This window comes from Indicator indicator, chromosome 1 (genome assembly GCF_027791375.1).
Source record: "Indicator indicator isolate 239-I01 chromosome 1, UM_Iind_1.1, whole genome shotgun sequence".
NCBI classification, from domain to species: domain Eukaryota; kingdom Metazoa; phylum Chordata; class Aves; order Piciformes; family Indicatoridae; genus Indicator; species Indicator indicator.
Window position 1 is genome coordinate 116,141,570 of NC_072010.1, and position 20,545 is coordinate 116,162,114.

Here is a 20,545-nt window from a genome sequence, read left to right on the forward strand (position 1 = left end):
ACTGTGTACAGTCCTTGGGAATGGATCTTCTCCTTCCTGATGCAGTCATCCAGAATCATCTGCATCATGAGCCTCACAATTTTACACAAATGGGCTTATTTAAGCTATACATTTAGTTGCTGGTTACCTATCCTTCATCCATTTGACTGTCGGAGCTGGATCTCCCACGGCTTTGCAGGGGAGGACAATGTCCTTCATCCAGGGAGTTGTCACTGTGCCACTGAATGTCAAAATCCTGGCAGGAGCTGAGCAACAGAAAGCAAGAAAGACTCAAATGAGGTGTTCAGTCATACAGCCCTTGGAAAGGAAACACAGACATCCAGATTTAAATGTGAAAAACCAACTCCAAATAGTTGCAAGCTGTGCTTTTAGAAAATTAATGCCTTTTAACTCATAATATTGGCTATTTATTCCAGCACAAATATTCTAGTTTTAGTATCTGGAAGACAAGTAACTAAAAGAAAGATGAAGTGGAAGACCGGAAGAGTCCTTGTGGAGAAAAAGAGTAAAACTAGTTATTAACAATCCTTAATGACTTATATATATTTCATAGTAGATATTACAGATGACAATCACATCTAAGGGATGGTTCTCTCCAAACTTGCAGTAGGAATTGTGCACCATAGACTAGTACCTTAATAAAGATACATTATTGGCACATCACTGTTACAACAGATTAAGAAAATCATACCTTCATGCATGTCTTAGTACATTGCAGAGTCTATCTGAAGTCCACAAATTTGAACAAACTCTTAAGTCAGTTTAATTTGTGTTGGCTCACCTAAATATATCAATAAAAATACCACTCCTGTAGTTTCAGTTTATAATATATAGGTACAATATGGGTAAGTTAGAGCTTCACTGACAGAAATAGACTTTTTCTTCTTGGCCTCTCTCTATATGTGTTTCAAAGGCACATCCTGAATACAGACATATGTAATACTTTATTTTCAGTCCTGATCTACTTCAGTCAGAACTCATGTTCAGCAATCCATTTTGCACCAATTAGAAAAACATGAAAATGAGAGTCAGCATCAAATATAACTGGGACAGTTCAACTAAAAAAAAAAAAAAAGTCATGCATAAAAGAACAAGCCTTGTAAAGTTAAGGGAAGTTACTTGAGCAAGCTGCAGTGGGACTTGAGATCAATCAATTTGGAATGCATTGCCTATGTTCTCTTCAAGCGTTGCTGAAGACTGAGCTTCTTGAGAGATTTACTTCTGGTCAAAATTTTAACTGAAAACACAAGAAGTATCTGTTTTTGATTAAGAGTAATGGACAAAGTCAAAGTTAGGTGCTTTCCTAACAGCTAAGCATTGACATGTCCCATCCTGGATATGCAGCAGTTGAAGAGCACTGGCTTCCTCCTGGCAGCCCTGGTGGCCAGCCCCAGAAGAAGAGCTCTTTAGTGTGTGCTGTTCAGAGGAGGTAGTACACCAGAATGATGCAAAGACTTTGGTCAGTCAGTATATCTCATGATACAGCTTTGTTTTCCACTGTGGCACCCCTAAGAGCATATCTTTTAGGAAAGTTTTACACTGGCCTATATTGCTACAAGCCATGGGCTAATTACCCAAGCTAACTGAAAGAGAAAAATGCTGTCTAGCCAGAGACATGGTGTGAAATGCTGACTCCACTGAAGTTAATGTTAGAAGGCTCATTTGTCTTCAGTAGTGCCAGGTTTCTGTTGCAGGAGATGCCTAAGGTACTCATGCTATCTTTAAAAAGCAGCAGGAGATAACTATCAGCTGTGACTCCCTATAAAATACATCTGTAAGCACCTGGACTGCTTCTAGGAGCTGGAGTGCATTCTGAGCAATGGTGGTTAGAAACTTGAATTCATGTTTCATGCAAAATCCCTTTGTAATGTGAAACCTGAAAACTCATTTTAAATGAACTATTAATCCTTTTCTCCCTGGATTTTCCTCCTCTCCAGTGTTAATCAAGTTGTTTTCAGCTGCTGCTAGTTATTTTGGGACAAAGCATATACGGTGCAGGAATCCTCCCAAACCCTTCAGCATGACATAGCACCACTGTTAGCAAACTTCCAGTGAAATCACTTTATTTTTAATATGTATTTCCATGTGAATTCTTCCTTATGTTATAGGTTGAATGACAGATCTCCAAAGCACAACATTTCTGGTGTAGCTTCCTGATTTTCAATACCCTGTGTGTCCTGTTTTACAGTAATGTGTGGAAGTAACCTCACAGAGGCCTAAGCTATGGCTAAGATCACAGACTGCAGTACAAAATTGCATATTACAAAAGCATACCATACTATTTTTGAGAAAGCACTCACAGCTTTCTATGGATTAGTTCATGCCTTTCATGTACTGAGTGCTTTTATAAGAGATGGCAAAAGAGCATGAAAATTCTTAATTCCAGTTTTCACTTCTAGAAATGTTCTGAGACTACTAACAAGTGCACAGACAAAAGAAAACTAAAGAAAAAAGAAATGTCTAGTGATTCTTCTGAAGTAATAGGCTTGAAATACTAATGGGCATTCATGAGGATAAAATTTAAATCTCACAGATCTCTCGCTTTTGAGCCAAGGGAGCTTTATGCAGCATGTGGACAAATGAGCTGCAGGGCTTACCTCTTTGCTATCAAAGTTACCTACATGCCTCCTGACTACCCATGAGCCTTACTTCAGATGGCCTGGCACTGGATTAGGACTGTCTCTGTTCCTGGTTTTGCAAATTGCCCAATCATTAATTGAAGATAAAGAAGTGTCTTCACAGAACGCTGCACTCTTCTATGCTAATGAAGTTTTCTGCATGTTTGTTGAAATTATGATGCCTATTGCCTACATTTACTGTCAGAGAATAAAAGACAGGCAGAAATTCTTTGCAAGAGGCCAAATCACACTGTTCTTTTCTTCTTTTTTTCTCCTCTCCTCTCCTCTCCTCTCCTCTCCTCTCCTCTCCTCTCCTCTCCTCTCCTCTCCTCTCCTCTCCTCTCCTCTCCTCTCCTCTCCTCTCCCCTCCCCTCCCCTCCCCTCCCCTCCCCTCCCCTCCCCTCCCCTCCTCTCCCTTCCCCTCCCCTCCCCTCCTCTCCTTTCCTCTCTTCTCCCCTCCCCTCCCCTCCCCTCTTTCTTTTTTCTTTTCATAGAAAACACATATACATTTTGAAGGCAAATTGTATAGGGACACTGAACAATTCACTGTATCTCAGTGTAATCCAAACACAAGAATCAGCAGTGCATACCCTGTGTCAGGAGTTTATTTCATTTACTTTCTCACAGAAAAATATCTCTATTCCAGTATGCTGAATGTATTAAAGAAACAGATCAAAGGAGTGTGTGCACTGTCATGTGAGCTGTATATGTTTGAAAACATTAAACATACAAAACAACATAAGCTAGGAGACAAATCTGTTCAACATCAATGCTTGAGTAGTCTACAAGAACAGAAGAAACTCAACATTAAAGTGAGAGAGTTCTCCTCAGAGAATCAGACTGTCATGAGTCTAGATATGTTATTATCGTGTTGCTGGCAAATGCCAGTCTTCATTAATCATGGTCAGGAAATAAGAGGAGTAAGGTTTTCTGTCTTTTAGATATATTTGATAGGCTAAACCCACAGCTTTCAAGTCAGTAATGAATTATAATTTGGGGAGGAGTGGCATAGCTTGCTACATGGAGACTGAACTTTCATTGCTGTGATTATTTTCTGTTTGTGGAGGGGTTCTTTTTGGTTTTGTTGGTTAATTACAGAGGATAGGAATCTGTTCTGAGAAATGAAGTCACAAAAGAAAGAAATGTTAACTTGAATTAAGCTTTCATTTAAATTATACTATCCATTTCACATCAACCCCCTATCTAGACATTCTTATTGTTCTCAAAGGGGTTCTTAAAGGGGTTATAATTAAGTTGACATAATTCAATTCAAAGTTAACTCTCATTAGCTGTCATAATGGTATCATTACTTGGACAGTTGCTGTGAAATAAGTGGAGTAAAAAAAAGGAGCAGACTTCACAATAATGGCCCATAGGACCATTTTGCACTGGGGACTTATGGCAAAACCAGACTATAACTGTTTCCAACCATGTAATGTGCAACTTGCTTCAGAAATACTGGGGTGAAGAGAAAGGTCTTCAAGGCTATTAGCTCTGCCCACCCTTCGTTGTGCATCCTCTGCCCTTATCACTGATTATCACTTGCTCACAGCTCTCTAAAAAGGCCCAGTGATGCATTCTTACAAGAAATATTGTACACATTACAATAATTTCTAACTTGGCTACATCCAAAGTTCATAATATTGCTGTCTATCAGTATTCCTAGTGTTCATCAAAATCTCCACAGATGGATTATTCATCACTTTTTCAGTCCTAAGTGCATATAAGAGAGGATTGTCTTGAGCATCATCTAATACTGACTTTATATTAGATACTAGTAGAACTAGTAGAACTCACACCTTGAGTACTGTGTCCAGTTCTGGGCTCCTCAATTCAAGAGAGATGTTGAGGTACTGGAACGTGTCCAGAGAAGGGCAACAAAGCTGGTGAGGGGCCTGGAACACAAATTCTATGAGGAGAGGCTGAGGGAGCTGGGGTTGTTTAGCCTGGAGAAGAGGAGGCTCAGGGGTGACCTCATTGCTGTCTACAACTACCTGAGGGGAGGTTGTAGGCAGGTGGGGGTTGGTCTCTTCTCCCAGGCAAACAGCAGCAAAACAAGAGGACACAGTCTCAAGTTGTTCCAGGGGAGGTATAGGCTGGAGATTAGGAGGAAGTTCTTCACAGAGAGGGTGATTGCCCAATTGGAATGGGCTGCCCAGGGAGGTGGTGGAGTCGCCATCACTGGAAACGTTCAAGAGGAGACTGGATGAGGCACTTAGTGCCATGGTCTAGTTGATTGCTTAGGCCTGGGTGATCAGTTGGACTGGATGATCTTAGAGGTCTCTTCCAACCTGGTTGATTCTATGATTCTATGATTCTATAGTAGTGATACTACTTTATGACTACTAGTCAATACTGGAGGCATTCTACCATCATTCAGAGTAAAGTCTTGTTCGCACTTGTCTATATTGAAGTAATTAATTATTTTTCCTTAGAGTCCCCATGTCTTTTCATACAAGCTGTTTTTAAGTTCATTTATCTGTTGTCATGAATCACGATAATAAACTTTGGAGAAGCAGAATTAATTCCAGCTTCTGGTGAGCTTGTGCAGTTTAAGTACGTGTGGGTCAGTTTGTAATGTCTCTCTTTTAGACAAACTAAGAGCAGTCGCAAACTCCATTTTCTCATAACTCCATTTTCTCATAATTAGAGGTACCTGCAAACTCTTCATTGTTCTATGTCTATCCTGAATGAACCGTTCCTTCTTTTTTTCAATTCATAGGATATGAAGAAAGAGAACTTCTAGTGCATTATGTGCATTATGTCCCTGCACACCCCTGAGTGCAGACTCACTCTATTAGCATTACACCATGTTTTTTGTTTAATTGGTTTTGTTCTTATTCACAAATCTATTTTTATGCCTATTTTGGTCTCTCCTTTTTTTTTTTTTTTTTGTTTTTGTTTTTTTTTTCCTTTCATTGGCATACACTTACTACACACACGAAACAGCTAAAAAGGAGGAGCACACTGAAACCATTGCCATTTCCCTGAGGTGTTTTTCCACAATCCTATTTGACAGATGTCTTTTACACTCACAGAATCATAGATTGCTAGGGATTGGAAGGGACCTCCAGAGATCGTTGAGTCCAACCCCCGCTGCAAAGCAGGACCACTTAGGGCAGGTCACAAAGGAGTGCACCCAGATGGGTTTTGAAGATGTGTAGAGAAGACGACTCCTCATCCACCTTTTAAGATCTCCACTTCAGTCTCACCTATGTTCATAACACAATATGAAGTTAATCTGCAAGGTTGGAAGGAACCTCAGAGATCATCTACTCCAACTGTGTTACCATGGGCAGGGATACCTCTCAACTGGCCTCATCCAATCTGGCCTTATACACCTCCAAGGAGGGGACATCCACAACCACTCTGGGCAACCTATTGCAGAGTCTCACCACCCTCACACTGAAGAACTTCTTCCTAAGATCCAGTCTAAACTTACTCTCCATCAGCTTCAAACCTTTCCCCTTGCCCTATTGTTAGACACCCTTATGAATCATAGAATCATAGGATCACAGAATCATAGAATCATAGAATGGTCTGGGCTGGAAGGGACCTCCAAAGGTCATCTAGTCCATCCCCCTCTGCAGTAAGCAGGGACATCCTCAACTAGATCAGGTTGCCCAGATCCCTGTCAAGCCTCACTTTGAATATCTCCAGGGATGGGGCCCCAACCATCTCCTTGGGCAACCTGTTCCAGTGTTCCACCACCCTCATAGTAAAGAACCTGTTCCTAACATCCAGTCTAAATCTGTTCTCTAGTTTGAAGCCATTGCCCCTCATCCTATCAGTACAGGCTTTTGCAAATAGTCTCTCTCCATCCTTCTTGTAGGCCCACTTCAGGTACTGGAAAGCAGCTATTTGGTCTTCATGGAGCCGCCTCTTTTCCAGGCTGAACAACCCCAGGTCCCTCATCCTGTCTCCATAGCAGAGGTGCTCCAACCCCCTGACCATTTTTGTGGCCCTCCTCTGAAAAGTCCCTCTCCAGTCTTCCTGTGATTTTTTCCAATTCGAATGGGAAAAGAAATGTAGTCTAAAGACCACCTGTGGAAATTGAGTACTGATGGGACTCTTCTCACTGCTGTCTTCATCATTAGGTCTCTATTTCCAAGCTAAGGTGCTACAGTCTTGTAAGCATCATATCTCACAGTACATGTAAGACAGAGATCATGGGCCCAAGCAATATTTTTTATCAGAATAATTACTACAGCTAGAAAAAATATGTCAGATTTGAGGCACATTATCCCTTCTTCATATCTGAAATAGAAGCAGCAAACTTCAAAGCTGATGCAAGTTGAGAACAATTGTTCAGGGTTTAGATATGTTAATCAGACTATTTTATGCAGAGGATAGTACTTACAGAGTACACAAGAGACATCAGTAAGGAGAGGAATGATAAAGAAGTTATCTTGTATGGCAAGAAAGAAAAGACACACATAGAGAAGAAGAGGGGGATCATCTGCAAACCCTCTGCACTCAACAAAAGAAGATAAAAATTGCTCCAGAAAGCAATTTATTTCCTTCCAAGGTAGGTGGGATGAATTACCCCCTAGAGAAGCACGTCATTCTCTGCTGACTACAGCAAAAGCTCAGGCAATTAGCTGAGGGTTGTCATCTAACTTTTGGAGTGAACTGAAGTTACTCCTGACAAATCCCACTCTCAGTAAGCAATCAGGCATAAAGAAGCCACGTGCCAATTGTAACAGCAATTAGCATTGTGAAGTTCAGGATTGCTTTAAGAAGTGCTGTCACCATACCTTTAGCTAGAGGTTCCACAGTGATAATCTCGCTGCTGTTGCCTCTTCCTGCAGCAGTCACTGCTACCACCCAGACGCTGTACTGGCGATTCCGGCTCAGGTTGGGGATTCTGTAGGAAAATGAGTCAGGAGAGGCTTCAAACTCGCTGATTACCTGTGGTGGGAGAGACAAACATTTCCAGACTAAAATAAACAGTATTTGGAGAAAGTTTGCTAACCTGAGTGCTGCAAAGCCTGTTACTTCAGGGTACTTGGAATAGCTCTGTCACTCCAAACACTTGGCAGATGGCAATAAATAGAGCAGACGTAACAACTTGTTGCAATCAATTTCTAGTCAGTGAATTTGGGACTATATCTTCTCTACAAACTGTTTGGTTGTTTGGTTTGGTTTTTTTTTTTCAGGGTAGGATTTTTATGTATCTGTGTACTTTTACAGGGTTGGATAAACAATTTAAGTGAACATATTTGACAAATTTTTACCATAAATAGTTCTGACAAACCAATTTTGCTTTGCGTAAAATTTTCCCAACAGGGGATTCATTCCTGCATCTGCTGTGAATCCAGGAGTTTACTGCTTGAGATATGTCTTTGCTCACCTAAAATCATTGTGCTGCTGTTCCTTATCCCTAGGTTTGGAGGCTTATTTTTTCAGTAATGGAGTGAATCAAGAAATAAAACTGTATTCTGTAATGCAGTGTTCAAATTCCCCTCCAGGTCTAGTTTTGTTTAATCACAAAATTACTTCCGTTCAAAGAGTACCATCAGAAGGTCACCTCAGATATTTAGCTGCATTAACAGGGAAGGACAAGCTCTGGAAGAAATGCCAGTCCAGTCTGTTCTTGCGCTGTCTCTCAGGTGCCTTGGATGAGGGTTGCAGCAAAGGCAACCAGCTGCTATGCAGTATTTGCTAATTAGTGAGGTGTTCTGCAGTCTGCTTAAAGCAAACTGCATGAGGACAGGTGCAGAGGAATATATAGATTCCACTAAGGGGACATGGGCTTTATGCACCTCAGCACATCCTCCACCAAAAGCTTGACTCCTAGGTGGAGGAGAAGGGAAACCTCATCAGTCTTGAATGGTATTACAATGCTCAATGTAGCCAGTTTTATTTCTGACATAGGCTTTGTGATTCTTACATGAAAAAATAGAGCAGTAATGAACCATTAGCATGAATAATACTCACTTCCTTGTGCAATAGCGGGCACAGTAATGGCTAACTAACACCAGGCTAAAAATAATTAGAACATTAATGACGTAGAAAAGAAGATTTTACTAGGAATCAGCAGTAAAAGTAATATATCAGTGTAATCTAAACTTGATTCAGACTGACATAAAGTGTGCAAAGAATCTCTTTGATATACAAATATCTGCTGGTGGTAAAGGCCAATTTCATCTGATTAGCATTTCAAAAAGCAGGTTGACCTGAAAGCATTGGAATATGTAGTCCTTCAAAGTGAATTCCAAATAACTTGGAGTTGTTTCTGAGATATCATTAAACACCTCTCCAGTGTAATCTGGCAGCCAGTTTCAGCTACTGAATGGGTTGCTCTATTTTGCTGTTCTTGAGCTGGCATTGCCTACAGCCAGGGGAAGAGAGGAGTTCGTATCATCTCACTTCTGAAATCTAGAGCAAAATCTAGAGCAAAATCTAGAGCTAAGCCAGTTATCTTGACTCACTTCAGAGACCAGCAAAAGAAAAGGTAACTTCTAAGGCAGAAAAAAACATTGCAGTAGGATGAACCATGCCCTTCACACACCTATGCTGACTCACCAACAATAGAAGTGTCCAGGTACAGCTGTAGACTGAGGGGATCTAATGTCAACGTGCTTTTTAACTAAAACATGAAGCTTTGTTAACTATAACACTTAGCTTGATGGCTTTTATGCAAACATGCCTCTACCTCCACAAGAGCACATTCTGTTTCCTCCATGGGGACTAACTTTTTGGGGGGAGACTGTTTTGCTTCAGCTAATAGTTATCTAGGCTCAACACAAGCCCAAATAGGGACCTTGCCATACCTTCTAGCTCATTGCTCCTGTCAAAATGCCATGTCAGTTTGTCCCATATAGCAAGTTTTTGCCTGGGTTTCCACTACTGATATGTTGAGGTGAGTGCAGGCAGACGCTTCTATTACTGTGTGAAATATTTCAGCAGGTTTTGAGAACTATCTGCCTTGACATTTACACAAGAGTATTGGACAAATGCCCATAGCTTGACAGGCTGGATCTTTGTGAGGTCATATATAAAAATAAATGCATTGATCACGGCACTGTGGTCTGAATTTTAATATTCATGAGACAGCATTTTCTAGGGTTAATTTGAAAGTCAAAAAAGGTAGGATGTCTCTGGCATTTAGGCTCTACTCATTAATGCAGCTATCTAGCATAAGGCACCTTTAAACCACCTATTAACATGAGATATAAATATGGCATTTAGGAACAGCTAACCATTACAGACTTTCTTATTGCTAAACTTTAATTCCAGCAAAGACCAGTCCAGTTAAATTTACACTGATTTTTCTGTGACTCCCATGATTTATGAAATGAACATACAGCTGACTTTGGAAATCTCTCCTAATACTGCAGATTTCCACTTGAAATGCCTCACTCCTCTGCTTCCCTCTGCAATGGTAGAGACTAGTACAGTCAGACAGACATACACTCTGCACACAACTGCTAAATACAACTCAGAAAAATCTATGTTTTATGTTTGTGATATGGCGAGCAGCAAAGTGGAAGAGGAAAACCTCAGCCTTGAAGCTACAGCACTGGCACTGAGTGCTCCTGCTTAGAGGCCCAAAATTAAAGATAAAACTAAAAAAATGAAACACCCTGCAAAATTCCTTTGGCTCTTTGTGGTCAGCCAGTAAAGTAGGCAAAGCTGTCACAAAACCAAGGAGCTTTCTCTTTTTGGAACTCCAAAAACTGAATAATCACAGATTTTTCTTCTGTAATGCTTTATTAAATGCTTTGCCTTCCTTTCTTTTGCCCACAGAGAAACAGTATCATTCACACATTTGCAACTGTAAATATTTCAAATATTAATTGAATTATCCATGGAATTAATTGATTAACTGAATACGGTAAAAGGATCTTTATTAAACTAATTATTCTTCTTTTCTTAAACCAAACTGCTATAGCAAATGATTTTGGTTTCTAACTGTTTAAAACACACCTTTTGTTTCCTCAGCTACATTCCCTTTTAAACACTTGGGGATGGCTCCAGAGACAAAAAATCAATTTTACTTTTAATTTTTGCCTGTCATTTAAATTAGACTAACATGCCAGAGACTTTCATTACACATGAAGAAAAAAGAGAGCTTTGTCAGCAAAGAGAAGATTAAACAATTGAACTAAGAATTAATTTAAAGGATTGTCACCTTGTCAAACATTGGCCTTTGCATGTGCCAATATGAAACATATACTTCTACTTTATCCCCAAAGGAGTAATACAATTGCACAAGGAATTTCCCACCCCTCCCCACCCCCAACTCCTCTTTTTATTCAGCTTATAGATGATGGATGTATTAACTTTTCTTCTGTCTTTAGCTCACTGTCTAGGAAACAGACAAGACCAAGTCTCTAAAAAGCCAGCAAGGGCTGTGAAGAATAAAATGAAATCTACGTCATTTATCAGGGTGCAGACAATCTATTTCCCAAACCAGGCAAAAGCAAGAGTTGCTGAGAAACAGCCATTGCAGGCAGCATCATTTTCCTCTGATGCAACTTCAATTCTATCGATGTACATTGTTTTGTATGCTTTGAAGCAGCATGCCATCTCCTGGCATTTCTAACTCCTTTAGAATGTAATTAGATCGCTAATGTGCATAAACTCAGAACACTCTGGCTCATTTTTCTGTTTTGTGTGCAGTTTTAAACCCTGCCTGGGAAAGCTTCAAAAGGATACTTCGGGAAAAAAATATGTTTGTAACAATTTTTCAAGCAATCAGGGAGTTTCCCAAGCAGGGAGGTAAGGTAACAGGAAGTTTATTCAGTCAAAACAAGCCTGATCCTTGGCTACAACTACATCTGCAAAACATTTAATGTAAGAGAGGCACACCAAAGATCTCTACCTCCTTGTTTGTTGCAAGTTTCAAGAAAACCTGGGAGGTGATCTGAGAAAGCCATTCAGAGACTTTAAGGAGAAGAGCGGAAAGGAAGAAACACCTCAGGTTTCTGATCTGAGTTGTGAAGTAAGAGCATAACCAACTTGGCTGCTTGTATATTGGCTGCCTCAACTTGAAAATCAAAAATACATATATATATGTATATATGTGTATATATATTTTATATATATATATATATACACACATACACTACCTAGAGTGACATGTGTGTTTTCACTATGAATTTAGGTATAAAATATGGCCATAGCATCATCTGAACACAGGACTGGAAGGACCCCAGGAGTTTACTCAGATGTAGCCTTCTTCTGCAAACCAGATTCAATTATATCTGCATAATTTTGGACAGATGTTTGTCTAACCTAATTTTGAAGATTCAGAATTTTTTGTAACTCCCTAAGCTGCCAGACTTATTCTATTGCTTAACTAATCTTACTTGAGTTTCAAGCTTGAGTTTCTTGCTGCAGTTTAAGTCTGTATCTTATTTTGCAGTCTATAAGGAATATGGAGAATAGTATAGTACCTTTATCTTTGCAGAGGTCTTTAAATCTACATGAAGTTTTATAATTTTTTTCCCTACCAGTACTCTTATATTTGTTACACTTAATAACCCCAATGCTTTCAACTTTGTTCAGAAATCACTTTTTTTCCCTCCTAGCAGTTTCTGTAATAATATTTGCTGTTATCCCTTGAACTCTCAAACAATGGTCCATAGCCTTCTCAAATATAGTTTCCAAACCTGTATTCAACATTGCCATTTGCCTTTTATACAGGATTATAAAGACAGTTAAATGCTCATCTTGGGATGCACAATAACCACAAAAACCTGTTCTGAAGAATCTAACCAATTGCTCTCTACACAGTACTTTTGTAGCTGGATATTCTTAGTACCCATTTTCTCCCACTTACCCATGCTAAATTTTATCTTTTTCCAGACCAATGTCCCAGTTCATCAAGATCTGTCTGAATTCCAGTTCTGCCCCCAATATATTTGCTATCCCTACAAGCTTTCTATCTCCTGCAAATTTAATAGTCACTCTCGTCATTTTATTATGCAGGTCACTAATGGAATCACTGAACAGAAGTGGATTTGGGAGAGAACTACTTACACTGCTCCCACCTGCTCATGTCAACAAACCACTGGTTTCATAGCCTTCCCATCCACAATCAGCTTTATATCTAGCCTGAGCTGTCTCTGTGAACTCATGTTTGCCTAGCTAGGTTTCTCTCACTAAACATTCATCCTCTGGGCTTATCTCTACTGCTAGATGGGGGAGAGGCAGGAATTGTGTTGAGCACTCCACTCTAATGATCCACATAACATTCTAATTTGAGCTCTACCTCAGTTTTTCACTACTCTAAATAGCTCTATTAAAAACCAAAACCAAAACCCAAAAAATCCACAACCAAACATCTGCCCTTAGAGGTGCTAGTGCTAACCAGTGTAGACAGATGTCAGGCAATGTCACATATTCTTGGGGCCAGGTGCTGCTTCTTGGCCCTTGTATAATCAGCAGTATGGATGAGGTTTGCAAGGAGCACTTGACTCTCATCATTAATTAAAGTAAATTTTTAGTTCTACAAGGTTAAACCACAAAGATTTCATCTTTTTGTATAACACCATCACAGAATTGCCTGTGCTGCTTTATCTCGGCATTTGTTGTTCTTGGAAATGACATTTTATTGTCTGTTGGACTGACAAAATATCCAGTAATGGAGGCTACAAGAAGTTGTTTCTACCTGGAAGCAAATTGGGTTATGAAACTAATCCATTTCTGTATTTATAGAGAATGAACTTCAAGTTCCACATCTCCACACAGAGTAGACAGACCACTGATGTGCCCCCTCAGTGAACTCCCTAAAGATGTGAAACTCTGCTTGAGGTCATGGACTAGTACTTTTCTGCAGGACTGTTGGCTTTTGCCTTGCTTCCTTTCGTAGATGAACAGACTGTGAAAGCAGCAAATAACCATCAATCCTGAACCACAGTTTTCAGAAAGATTCTGAATACCATGGCTTCTGTTTGGGCCTTGTTATTTTGGCTCATGTTTTGAAACATGGCATCTGTTTTTCACTCAGCACTGTTGAAGATAATTGTTGAAAACAGAAGTTGTGCACAAAACAGAATGCAACTTCCGTGTAAAATGCAGTATTTTTTTTCCTTAAATATGGAACTGAAACGCTAGAAAATGCAAGATGGAAATTTTGGAAGCAACAGAGTCATCTTCCTGCCTTCCCACCTGCAGGAAAATCTTGCCAACCCTTTGCCAGGAATTACACCTGGAAGATATTCCACTGCCTGGACTTCCAGGTAGCCCATGTAGTCAACAGTGTGTTGCCTGGGAGCCACTGATGTACATCCCCTGATTTCCCCTTTACAGTAACTCAGAGTCCATCAACACTCTGGGGCTCACAATCATGGAAACACCGTGCAGCATTCTGGGCTGGTGGCCATAGGAAGGTCAGAAGACCTCCTTCTACACTCTCAGATCTACTGCTTGCTTTGGTGACCCCATGAAACCACCAGGTTTGTTCAGAGCATTTCAGTCAACTCAAATTATATACCAGATGTCCCCTCTGTGATAGAGAAGGGAATAAGATGAACTCAAGCCTGCTGAAATACACTGCATGTGATACTGAGGACTTACAGTTAGACTATATTGATATTACCTGTATGTGAAATTAGCTAGTGAGACAGGACCAGAGTTTTATGAAAAAATCCATTTCAAATTTGTTTTAGTAGGGCTTTACAAGACCTTTTAAAATTCCTATGAAGCAGCACATCCTCAGAATTAATTTATATTCTGTCACAGCTCTCCTGAGACCTGTTCTATGACAAAAATAAGATAGGAGGAAAAATGTAAAGCTGACAAAGCAATTAAAAGAATAAATGCACTATGTTTGGGAGCCGATAACAAAGCTGTGAAAAAACTGTGAAAAAGCTGTAAACAGTACATGTAGCATACTAAAAAAGTAATTTTTAGTACCATTCAAAGTAAGTTTTAAAAATAACCACAAAATTATACATTTAGGTCTATACTACATAAAGAACACAAAATAATAAACATAAATATCTTCACATTGTAAGTCCTATGTAGGCACAGTGATAAATACTGCCTATACTACGCAAATCAATGAACATATATTTTAAATTTAACCTTACAGATACTGCTGACTCTAAATAAGCTTCCATTCAAGAGTAACTTTATCTGCTTAGCCAACTTCTGCCAGCTACCTCTTCCATCTTTTATAAGAAGCTTTCAGCATCCCCTTAATCAGTGAAGCCTCTACACTGTACAACAACAAATAACTTCTGGGTTATAATTGCCTTTGTTCTATTTTCCATACCTTTTATTCAAGTCTTTAAACTGCAGAAGAACTGGGGTTCAGAAAGTATGATGCAAATCTGCCTCAGATTGAGTTAGAATTTGGACAGAACCTATACAAAACCTATACAAAATCAAGACAAGAATTGTGTCTGCTGGAAAAAGTTTTCTGGAAAATACCTGGATGCTGGGAATTTATGTCAGCTAATTCTGGTTCTTTAAAGATCTAGTTTAAGACAAGTGTGTATATTTTGATATAGTCTAGTTTAAGATGCAAATCACATGCTTTAAGATAACCACTTATACTTTCTGTAGAGTAAATGAAGAGAAGGGAAGCTTTCAGAATAAGATTCATCCATCCCAAACATCTAGCTTCTTTCCTTTAATGAAAGGACAGCCTTAAAAAAAGCCCAGAATCAGCATAGGTATCTCCTTGAGATGTCTGAAGTCAGGTGAACTTAGTCCCATCTTGGTTCTATAAATTACAGAAATAAAGCAGAGATGACTCTCTCCTTCTATAGGCCAACCCCTGTGCTCTCCTGTATATTCTTCTTATATGATACGCAGTAGTACATTGCAAAAAATATCCCCTGGGTGTTTTCTGGAAGATTCTGACACTTTATCTGCTGAAGAGAAAAAAACACACTGTAAGACACCTTCACCAGGGATTCTAGGAGGGTAGATGTTCCCTCAATATGGTGTTCTATGGATTGTTAGAAAAAGGTGCATAAAGATGTGAAACAGATGAATAGTCTCATTGCTGCTTCTGGTTATCCTCAAACAGGACTGATGAGACAGAACACGTGTGAACAGTGTCCTGTGCAGACATCATATGTCTGTTGTTTAATTTGACAGGTTGCATCATGTAAGCTTTTGGTTTTGTTTTGTTTTTTTCTTTTAGTGGGCTTATGTGATGGTTCAAAACTGTTTTTTTTTTTAATTTTTCTTTGCAAGGTTTAAGCAGAGAAGGCTAAAGAATGTAAATAAGTCACTATTGGGTGTAAGAAAGCAAAACAATGATTGTTCTAAACACTTCCATTGGATAGATAGAAATGTGTAAGAACCACTACTCAAAACAAAGTTGGGGCAGTCGGGTGCTGAGCTCTCGGCTTCCTTGCTGGGCTGTCTGGCTGCTGCTGCTTCTTCTCTTCTGGCTGAAGATAACACACTGACCTTGGTCAGCTAAGTTAACAGCCTCTCTGCTTTTAACTAACTCTGCTTTCTGCCAGGGGGTCTAGGCGGGAGGAGGCCCCTGGGAGAGAGGCCCCTTGAGAAAGGCCCCTTTGGGGGGAAGCAAAGGGAGCTTGGTTGTGCTTTTCTGTTGTATATATTTGTAAATGTTGTGCATTGTGTATATTTGTACATATTCATTGCATTTCATCATAGATTGTAGATCTGCTTGTAAATACAGCTTTCATTTTCTTCCAGACGGAGCTAGCCTGGTTATTGTTGGTGTGGGGGGAATTTCAGCTCTCACACTGATACAGCTTAAAGCAAAAGCTACAAAATGAAACAAATATAGAAGTCTAACAGGCTTAGGAGTATGTTTCTCATGGAAAAATAAGTATACCAAGAAGATTAGTAACTGTTGGTTCCAAGCAGTCCCAGATGTTTGTCAGTTCCCAATATCAATTATATTTTTGAGTAAATTGACTTGGGTTTTGGCCAGATCTAAGATTGTTTCCTGCTTCTCCATCACCACTTCACATCTGCTCATCTCTCCCATCTCCCAAACCCAACTGCTTCGCAGGAATATTTCCAGGCCAAGATGAATATTTTGCCGGGCTTTTAGCTTCTGTATCTTTCTACATCCTTTGGTGAAGTTCAGATTTGTAGATTACAGTTTTCAAAGTTTCTTTCAGATACAGGTCACTGCCACATAGCGAGGGATGACTGTAGGGTTTGCACTATGAGAGATATAACTCCCATTCACCATCCCTATTTGACAAGGTCTGCTGTGTGTTCTGGATCATCATCCAGCTAATACTCTTAGTGTGACAATATTATCTGGGATCTTTGCAGGAACATTCTCACTCCATTCATCTGGTTCAGCAGCATCTTGCTCTGAAAATTAATTCTTGCAGTCCTCAGACTTCCGGTCATTTAGAACTTCATTCAAGGCAGGTTTGAAATACTAATCATACTTCTTTGTAGAATATCACAACTAGCAACAGTTTCAACAAATTAGATTTCAAAACTATTGCCAGAATTCAAGATCAGAGAATAAACTTGTTCTTCCTAATACAAAAGTAGGATGTAAATTTATACACGGGTGCTTTGCAAGCTTCTTGTCATATTTACAAGTCTTTGGTGGCACTGGGAAATGTAATGTGAAATCTTTCTCAGAGAGAATTTTGCTGTGGAGCTGCCCACAGTCTGGTTCAGGGGCTTCAGGGAGCAGCTTTGCTGTTCCATGGAACTTCACTTCCTACTGTACAGCAAGAGATTTGGTGTCAAAGAGAAAGAGCTTTAAAAGTCTAGCAGAGATATGACTATTGAGCACTCAGGAAACTAAGATGGATATGAAGTATTTAATCAAAGTCAAGGGAATTTGAATGTAAGAATCACAATCTTTCCTGTAATGGGTTGGGTTTGGTAATAACAACATTTATCAATGTCATGCCCAAGAGAAACCAGCAATAATACTGTGCAATACAGACAGCTTTGCAGAAGAAGTCAGTAATGATTAGACTTTGGATAATGCAGCTTTTCTGAGGGAGAAACTATACACTGCACACATACACAGTGTTAGAAAGATGCACACACCTTTGCAAAATGGTGAACACTGTCAAGTATGGAGAAGCCAGTCCACCTCCGCTTAGACAGGAACATGCTGCATCAGTGAAAGTGTCCTGCTAGGGTGACAGATGTCTGTGCCATGCTTCCCTTTGCTGCAGGGATGGTGTGGGCAGGTGGAGCACATGGCAATAGTAGTGCTCACAAGCTAGCTGATGAGTGCTTGGATGGAGAGAACTTGAGTGAGCTCACAGTCTTGGAAGAAGGGGCCCGTTTGGGAATGGAGGAAGCCAGAGCACTGCTGACTGATGGAGCCAGTGCAATATCAGTTTTGACAGCAGGTATGCAAAGGTGACCAGCAACACTGCTCAAGATTGCATATGGTGATGGAAATCTGAGTCATACAGCACAAAGAAGGAAAGACAGAAGGAGAACATGCTTAAGTGGAAGGTTGCAGTCAGGATATTAGAAGCCTGGAAGTTGTAACTTCTGACAACAGGAAAGACTCCTGCTCCGTTTGCAGATCTGCAGATTCAGGATATGTATAATGCCCTGGTCACTGATGAGGATGAACAAGACCCATGAGAGGATTCATCAGAGCCATCTGAGCCTCAACCTAGTGTCTGTACCAAGGGAGAAAGTCATGTGATAGTTATTACATATGCGAGAGTCTCCTGCAGGGGATAGAGCTATTGATATGCCAACCTGACCTCATATCTTGAGAGCTTTTTGCTTGACAGGCTTTAAGATCTGAGATAAGTGGAAATATTTCCCAGGCTCATCCAGCCACTGTACAATTTTTCCTTGCCACTTTTCCATGTTGGCACTAACGCTGGCAGGAGCAGTTTGAGCCATAACAAGAGTTACAACAGAGTTTAGGGGTTGAGAATGAAGAGCAAGGGGCTCCAGGTGATGTTTCTTCAAACCTTCTGCTGAAGAAGGCTCAAGCAGAAGTGAGGCAATTGATGTAGTCAGACCTTTGTCTTCTATGACTGCAGGACCTTCAGGAATGAGAGGTGCTGAGCAGGGAGGAGCTATCTCTGTACAAGTGTAGGAAGAACATATTTCAAAAAGGCTTGCTTACCTAGTGATGAGGACTTCAAACTAGGCATGGCTGGGAAAGCAAGGACACAAAGGGCCAAAGCAGGAGATAATATTATCGAAGAGGATCTTGCTTTTCCCCTGTAAAAGCAGCATAATTCAGGATCCCTTTCAAATGCCTGTACACCAATGCACATGACCTGGAGAAGCTTAGAGAGTAATTGGAAGTCTCTGTGTTATTGCAGAGCTATGGCATCATTGAGATTGTGGTGGCATGGTAGGATAACACTCAAGAGTTGTGTTCTGCAACTAATAGAGAGCTTGTGGGTGAGTATGAGAGGGCAGACAAGTACTTGTAATGTTGTAGTAGATGTCTGCTACTAACCTCCTGATCAAGAGATGGAGGCTAATGCAGTTGTATGTAAGCAGCTGAAGAAAGCATCACAAGCTCTAATCCTGGTACTCATGGGTGACTTACCACTTTGACAACTGCTAGAAGGGCAGTATGACTGAAGAAAGCAATTTAAGAGGATTCTGGAGAGTACTGAAGACCATTTCTTAGTGGAGCTGATCAAGGAACTGACTAATAGAAACTCTCTGTTGAACTTATTGCCTAGAAACAAGAAAAAAATGTTTGAAGATATGAAGGACAATAACATCTCTGGCTGTTGTGACTGTAAGACTGCAGTTCAAGATCCTGAGAGGAGTTTCCTATGGTAAACTGTTCAAAAAGAGCAAAGAGGCTCATGACACCTGGGTAGTCTTCAAGGACAACCTCCTCAGAGCACAAGAATGGTCTTCTGCAATGTATGGAAAGTTGAGTAAGCATGACAGAAGGCCATCATGGTTGAAGATGTAGATCCTCTTTGAACTCAGACAGAATTTTTTTTTTTTGGAGGACAAAATCAAAGGGGAGTTTGGGCCAATTGCTCAATAAGGCAGGATACTTAGCAAAAAGGAATTTAGAAAGAGCTAAAGTACTCAATGGCAAGTATTTGTGAGTGAAGCTGTACTCACGATAGAAGGAGATTGAATTAGGGAGTGCTTAATAAATTAAACATACAAAAAACCTGTGGCACCAGTTAGGATGCATCTGAATTTGCTGAAAGAGGTGGTTGATATCATTATGAGGCTACTTTTACAGTATCACAGTATATCAGAGGCTGGAAAGGACCTCAAGAGATTGTTGGGTCCAAACCCCTGCCAAGGCAGGATCAATTAGGGTAGTCTGCACAGGAATGCATCCAGGTGGGTTTTGAATGTCTCCAGAGAAGCAGACTAGTCTCCTTAGGTATATTTCAAAGACAATGGCAACCAGGAGAGGCTTCTGATCACTCCAAAAAGTGATCAAGAAGGGCAAGGAGAATCTAGGTAATTACTGGCAGGCCAACTTAGTCTCAATAATATGAGATGGTTATTGAGGAAATACTACTAGTTGGCATTTTTAAACACCTGAAGGAGACGAAGGAACAGCTGACATGCATTTAGCAAAGGTAAATCATGCTTGACCAGCCTGACTGCTTTCTATGACAAGGTGAATGGCACAAGAGGAGGGGCAGTAGATGTTGTTTTGCTCAGCTTAAGCAAAGCCTTTGACCAAGTCTTCCACAGTCTCATTATCAAGAGATTGGTGAAATATGTGCTGAATAAATGAACAATATAATGAATGGAAAATTGTCTGCATTGCTGGGTTCAGACTTGTGATCAGTGTTGCAAAGTTCAGCTGCAAGCCAATAATTAGTAGCATCCCTCAGGGGTCATTTTCTGAGCCTGATATTGTTTAATGTCTTCATTAATTACTTAAGACACAGAACAAGAGTGCACTATCAGCAAGTTTGTGAATGGTCTGAAATTGAGGGTATCAGTTTTTATGCTGGAGAGCAGGGCTGTTGTTCAGGGTGACCTAGACAGGTTGGAGACATGGGGTGACCAGAGTCTTGTGA

At 40.1% G+C, this 20,545-nt stretch overlaps 1 protein-coding gene across 2 annotated transcripts in view; it reads right to left on the reverse strand.

Annotated features, from left to right (window-relative positions):
- The window catches only part of DSCAM (DS cell adhesion molecule), a 420,943-nt gene that overhangs the window by 59,927 nt on the left and 340,471 nt on the right, over positions 1-20,545 (reverse strand). For both annotated transcript variants that reach the window (XM_054400261.1, XM_054400269.1), the window contains exons 20-21: positions 7,376-7,529; positions 128-245 (exon numbers count right to left, since the gene is read on the reverse strand). In XM_054400261.1, the coding sequence (XP_054256236.1) occupies positions 128-245; positions 7,376-7,529 (272 nt within the window). The remainder of the gene's footprint in view (positions 1-127; positions 246-7,375; positions 7,530-20,545) is intronic.